The 6,775-nt window shown below is 39.1% G+C and overlaps 1 protein-coding gene across 1 annotated transcript; it reads right to left on the bottom strand.

Moving 5' to 3' along the window:
- Positions 1–201: 201 nt before the first annotated feature.
- Positions 202–5,225, bottom strand: LOC149161879 (uncharacterized). Its single transcript, XM_089435035.1, has 4 exons — positions 4,911–5,225; positions 2,486–3,473; positions 1,324–1,597; positions 202–826 (listed from the first exon to the last, which is right to left on the bottom strand). Exons 1-4 carry the CDS (start codon positions 5,223–5,225, stop codon positions 202–204), a joined length of 2,202 nt encoding a protein of 733 aa, XP_089291161.1.
- Positions 5,226–6,775: the final 1,550 nt, after the last annotated feature.

Genomic DNA, 6,775 nt, shown 5'->3' with positions numbered 1-6,775 from the left:
ACCTAGTGCATAGTTTTCCCTTAAAATCCTTGAACCGAGAATCATAGAGTAATGCCTAATCCCCTCTTTGAAACACCTTTTTCTTAATAAATTTATCGTGCATTTAGTTCATTGCTGTTGAATTGCAGCAATGTTATCGACAACTACAAAACGAATTTCATCCAACTCATTTAGTTGTTCCAGGTGGTGTTTTTGGGCTTCTTAAAGATCTAAACCTACTTCAAGGGTTGTCCTGAGCGTCTTAATTTCGAATTCCATTGGAAACAAAGGGGATTTTGCATAGACAAGCTCATATGGTGAAAAACCTGTTGTGTTTTGCCATGTTGTTCTATACGCCCACAGTGCCTCAGGAAGTTTTTCAGCCCAATTCCGGCAATGACTTACTACAATATTCGTAAGAATATTCTCTAGTACCTTGTTTATGATCTCAACTTGACCATTTTCCTGAGGGTGATATGGAGATGTTACCCTATGCTTGATTTCATATTTCTTCATGAATCCTGCTATATGTGACGTAAATTGTGCCCCTCCATTTGAAACTATCTCTCTAGGAGCTTCATACCGTGCAAGAATTTCTTCAAATAAAAAGTTTGAGACAACCCGTTCTATTGCTTTCGCAACAACCTTGACCTCTACCCACTTTGTTACGTAATTTGTGCAAACCAGAATGTGAACTTTCTGTTGTGAAGGAAAATTAAATGGCCTAATGAAATCAATAGCCCATTTTTCAAAGGGCTCGAGAGCTAGTTGAGGCTGTAATGGAATTTCATCTACCTGACCAGGCTGACCCATCTGTTGGCAACTATCGCATCCTCTCACATATTTCCTTGCATCACAAAAAATAGAAGGCCAATAGTATCCCATTTGTAACACCTTATGACCTGTCTGCTTATCAAAAAATGTCCCCCATAGGGGCCATCATGAGAAGCTCTTAGAACACAATAGATGTCATCTCCACTTATGCAACATTGGATTCGCTGATCAAATTCTGTATAGAAGAGATATCCCTCTATCCATGAATAACGAGCACTGTGATGGATAATCCTTCATTTTTCTTTGTAACATGAGTGTTGAGGCACTTTTCCTGTAGTAAGAAAATTAGCAATATCTGCATGCCATGGAATGTAAGTAGAAATTGCAAAATGATGTTCATCTGGGAAACTATCCTCTACATGTGTACCTTCATCACTAGTATCCCTGAGACGGGAAATCTGAACTACATTATCTTTCCCTGGTTTGTCTACAATGGTAATATCAAATTCCTAAATTAACAACAACCATCGTGTAACACAACTAGGGGTTATTGGTTTGTTCATCAAATACCTGATAGCTGTATGATCAGTGTACACGAAAGTAGGATATCCTGTGATGTAATTCCGAAATTTATTAACATTGTAAATGAAAGCCAAGAACTCTTTTTCAGTTACTGTGTAATTTAATTCATCACGGATCAAATTCATTTTGACATAGTAAATTGCATACAGCTTATTGTCCTCTTGTTGCCCCAAAACCACTCCTACTATTGTTTGAGAAGCATCAGTAGAGATGTGGAACAGGAGCTTCCAGTCAGGAACACGTAATATCGGAGCCTTGCAGACTAGTTATTTGATTTCCACAAAAGTTGCTTCACATTCATTTTTCCACACAAATTCTACATCTTTAGGACACAATTGAAAAAGTGGGAATGCTATTAAATTAGAAAAAAAAAAATCTATTGAACACCTATAATAGACAGCATAACCAATAAAGTTGTGTACCTGTGTCAGTGTCTTCGGCATAGGAAATTTTAAAATTACCTCTCCCTTTGCAGGATCAACCTAAATTCCTGCAGCTGAAAGCAAGTGTCCCAGCACTATCCCTTCCCTCATCATCATATGGAATTTTACTGTACTTAAAGAAACATGTGTCTGCCTGCATCTTTCAAGTATTTTCTCTAAGTTTTTCAAAGCTTCTGTAGAGGAATCCCCATATGGGGTAAAGTCGTCCATGTAGATCTCAACACTGCCATTGACTAAATCAGAGAAAATTCCTAATATTGCCCTTTGAAAGGTAGCAGGTGCATTACAGAGGCCAAATGGAAGGACTCGACAAGCAAAGGTTCCCCAAGGGCATGTGAAAGTAGTTTTGTCCTGATCCTCGAGAGCTATTTGTATCTAGTTATATCCGCTAAATCTATCCAAAAAGGAGAAAAACTCCTTCTTGACTAATGTATCAAGGACTTGGTCAATAAAGGTTAAGAGAAAATGGTATTTCTGAGTTTCTTTGTTCAGTTCCCTGTAATCAACGCAAATCTGCCACTTTCCATTCCTCTTAAGAACAATGACCAGTGGGGAAACCCATTGACTATCTGATATCAGATAAATAAAGCCCACATCTAATAGCTTTTGCAATTCATCTTTAACAATGTTTTTAAAGGCAAGATTCATTCTTTTTTGTGGCTGCCTAATAGGTCGACATTCCTCTTTAATGTATATATGATGAGTACATAAATCAGCAGGGATGCCTTTCATATCGGTGTACTCCCAAGAAAAAGCTTCTTTATGCTCCCGAAGGACTTTTAGTAGTTGTTCGGATTGGGAGTGTGAAAGGTCAGGATCAATATTCAATGTTTTCCCTAGTTCAATTTCTATAGTAACACTATTACGAGGCACAATTTCAAGAATGCTTTCTATTTCTTTTTCTGGTTCAATATCTTCTTCGATATTGCAGCTCGTGACAATTTCTAAGAGTTGACGGGTTGAATCAGAAACGAAGTTGGGATCGCTAATAAAGGTGCTAGTGGCATCGTCCTTTGTTTCATATTTAAAACAGAAAGCCTCGCTAATGGTAAGGATGGGTCTAATTTCTTCATCTTCAGGTTTGGGCTCTCTGGCAGGTGGAGACTTTTGAATCAAGGTAAATCCAGGTTTATCTGATGAACTTGGTTCTGGAGGGGGGTACTGGATAACGTTCTTTGTAACTTCCCCACTAGATATTACCATGTTTCCAGACCGACATGCAATGTAAGCATATGTGGTTGCAAACCAAGGTCTTCCTAAAATCAAAGGGTGTCCACCAACTAGGGATTGGGTATGTAAAACCAGAAGGTCAACGGGGTATTGCCATGAGTCTACTGAAATAGTGATGTCTTCCAGCTTCCCTACCAGTCTAATAGTAGACCGATCTGCTAGTTCTAGGATGGTGGGAGTTGGTTTAAGGTTCCGTAGACCCAAGGTAATTACGGTAGCAGAAGTTATAACATTAATCGCTACCCCCAAATCTACCAGTACATTTGGGATATCCACCCCATTAATCTGCACTGTCATAATTGGATTCCCAAGATCCTTGTATTTAACAGGTATAGATTTCCCTAGCATTATATCTGATAATTTTCCCATGACATGAATAGTAAGTGGGTCCTTTGGTTTTCTACCAGGTTTCTTAGAACAATATTCTTTAATTTTCGTAGCATAAATTGGTATGTCCTTCACAGCCTAAAGTAACAGAATTTTAACAAATAAGTTCTGCAATTCTCCCAAAAAGTCAAATTCAGGATGAGGACTTTGTTTGCTCAAAGATAGTCTTTCAGGATAGGGTGGACCAGTGTGACACCCTCTAGCGGCAATAGTTTGTGAAGGGGTTTGTTGCTTTACAGGAATCTATGTTGGCTCTTCCCCTATGGTTCTTTGTTCTGGTTCTAAGACTTCATTGTCAGTATGCTCAACAATTATAGGTGAAGTCTGAGTATTGACCACCCAACCAAATCGAAGATTTAATTCATTACATTACATAGTGGCAATACCAGATGCAGGGAGGTTGAGTGTCTCAACCTGTTCAGCCCCTCTGTTATTAGGATTCGGATTGGGTTGGACAAGCAATTGACAGCAAAGAGGAGGATTACTAGTGGATGTATTAGCAGGCAGTTGTAGCTGTTGTTGCGACATAGGTTGGGATAATTGTCTTGGAGGAGGAGGAGGTCCATGCCAGTTCTGGGACCATGAAGAATTTGGACCAGATTGAGGATACCAAGGTTTCCATGGAATTGGATGCTGGTAAGATTGCGGCCAAGAGGGTGAAAAAGGTACAAACTGCTAACCAAAATTCATATTATTAAAACACTGAGACGGGTCTTGAGGCATACCTTGATTCATACTCGGCGGTCATGGTTGCCATGGTTTCCTTGATCCCATAAAATAAAGTTGTTATGCTTCTTCATTCGTCCCCTGAAATATTGCCTTCAATCCAGGAAGAGACAAGCAAGTGCTTGTGGAATGACTCTGTTCACATATAGTGCAAGCCTCCACATAATTTAATCGACACTCCTTCAACGGATGCTTCTTCCTGCATTGAGGGAAGAAAATAGACATGGCCTTCTATGCTTCTATCTTCTTTTGCTTCGTCTGCAACACATATAGCTGCGTTGATAATGTACTCAGGATATCAGTTCTTAGGTTGTCTAGCAGATTCCCAATTTCAGCCTTTGTAACTCCACCATTGGATGTTTTGAGAGTCTGGATTCCCTACCTCTGTCTCGCAGCCCCACGTGAGAACTTGATGCATAATTCACAGAGAGTATCAAATTCCTCCTTTGATATATCTCCTTTCCCCACTTAATACAATAGCTCTAGATATTCCTCCCTCGGTGCCTTGAGGAAAATGATCTTCAACTTATTCTTGTCCCAAGTCACTGTGGCCGGATCTCCGCAAACTATATTCAAAATGTTCCACAAAATCTTCCATATTCTCATCCTCTTTCTGCATAATATTAAAAAATTCTTCCTTTACATCTCGAGATTTGCAATAGTCCTGATATTTCTCAAGGAAAATCATCTTCATATCTTCCCATGTAGCAATGGATTTTCCTCCCAAACCCATAAACCATCTCAAAGTTGTGCCCTTCAAAATAGTGGGAAGTATATTCAATTTTTTACAGCACTCCCTTGACCTAATGGTGCCAAAAATTCCTTCAAATCTTCTTCCTCTGAACTTGAAATATGCAATTCCTCAAATCCTCTGCTTGCTACTTCTTCTTCCCTAAATTGCACTTCTGCTCTTGAAGGAGGTTTTGGTTGTGAAATTGATTGCCCTCCAAATCTCGTATGATATCTTACCCTAGCAGCAGCTCGTGACGATTCTCCAAACTCAGCCCTCGAGATGATCTCTTGGATGTACGTTTTTCTACCCAAATCAATCTCGTTTCTTTTTGGGGGTCTCTCTCTACCCCTTTTATTGGTGTTTATGTTCATCTAATCAGGAAATAAAAGGGAAACATTCAAACAAATTAAAAGCTCAAGACCTGTAGTAGGATAAGAACTTCCTTCCCCAGGACAAGAGAGTGGCCCCTAAAAGAAAACAAAAGAAAGAAAATAAGCAAATCACAAAAATCAAGCTCAGGACCTAAAACAGGGTGAAAAATAAAACTTCCCTTCCCAGGACGAGAGTACAATACTCATGAAAACAGAACAAAATAATCTGAAGCTCCAGACCTAGAGCAAGGTGATGAAAAATTCCTTCCCCGGGATGAGAGAATAGCCCTACAAAAACAAGAAAAGCAAAGAACCAAACAACCAAACGATCTAATACTCAGGCCCTAGAGCAAGGTGTAAGCTTCCTTCCCCAGGACGAGAGATCACTCCTATGGTCAATGCTTCTTATACTTTCGCGTATTTGATAGTCTCCCCGACAACGGCGCCAAAATGTTGGTGTCCATGTATGAATCGTGCAATTCACCCAAACCACATTTAATTGTCAACCCAGGGTTCTACGAGTTTATTTCAAGGCTATTGTGCAGCCCATGGTTTCCCTACTCAACAGTGAACATTAACTATAAATTCATCAATGTGTAACCATAAGCAATATTGTAGCAGCAAACAAGAGTAACAACAAGTAATAATTGTAACAACCAATATGAGTAACAACAATAAGGACTCACAGCAACAGACTGATAAACATTCACGGCAATGATAAACTTAGAGAAATAAACCTAACACGCATCTAATCCAGCAGCACCTAGTCAAGGGAGTGGGCCCAACTCCCTGATCAGGGTTGTGGCAAGATCAAAGAATCATGATATGCTCAAAAGATCAATTTATCATTAATAAAAGGAATAGTACAATTGTGTTGTTACATACTCGAAGTTAGAGCATTCTCTTGCAAACTTAATGCCTCTTAACAATGTTGGCTTTCAACCCCCGCAACTCTAATTTATACAAATTGTCAATGATACAGCTCCTAGAATTACGACATTGTATGCCCTTAATTACACAATGGTTTTCAGAATGAAACAGAATGTTAAAATATAGTAGTTTGTCAATCGAAGAGTTGATTCACCGTTGCATCCAGCATTCAAGAATAGCGCTGCCAGTTTGATAGCATTGTTCATTGAATCATGGTCCTAGTCATTCTCCCTTTAAATCTGCAGAAATAACTGAATTAGCGAGTCACTTTGGTAATAATCCCCTATGACTATGCATCATTGACCAATAATCCATAGAGACATGACGAGAGGTATACATGTGCACTTTAAGATATTGATTAACCACTATTGGCGTGAAATGGATAAAAGAACAGGGTAAAAAGGGTGAGTAAAATTATCCAAATCTAGCCACCAACAGCATGGAGATAGGGGGAACATGATGATAGGGGAAGCATGAGTATTAACATCAATGACAAACAGGAATATTGTTGGAAGAATTTCTCATTGATGTCAAAAGGTGAATCAAGTATTGATATGATGATGAGAAAATCAATTTGCTCCAAGATCATTTGTCCAAATCAACCTTGGAAGGAGCCATAA

This window comes from Pinus tabuliformis, chromosome 5_2 (genome assembly GCF_031772625.1).
Source record: "Pinus tabuliformis cultivar Carrire ecotype Pingquan chromosome 5_2, CPIR1, whole genome shotgun sequence".
Taxonomy (NCBI): Eukaryota; Viridiplantae; Streptophyta; class Pinopsida; order Pinales; family Pinaceae; genus Pinus; species Pinus tabuliformis.
The sequence above is the reverse complement of the archived record's forward strand: the minus strand, read 5'-3'. Positions and strand labels throughout refer to the sequence as shown.

Excerpts from the sequence above, each read along its gene's own strand:
- LOC149161879 (XM_089435035.1), bottom strand. The coding sequence starts at position 5,225 with ATGAACATAAACACCAATAAAAGGGGTAGAGAGAGACCCCCAAAAAGA. Across the intron at positions 1,598-2,485 it reads AGGCATCCCTGCTGATTTAT|TCTGCAAGGCTCCGATATTA; the intron begins GTACTCATCATA and ends TCAAATAACTAG. Across the intron at positions 827-1,323 it reads ACTGATCATACAGCTATCAG|GAAATATGTGAGAGGATGCG; the intron begins GTATTTGATGAA and ends TTGTGATGCAAG.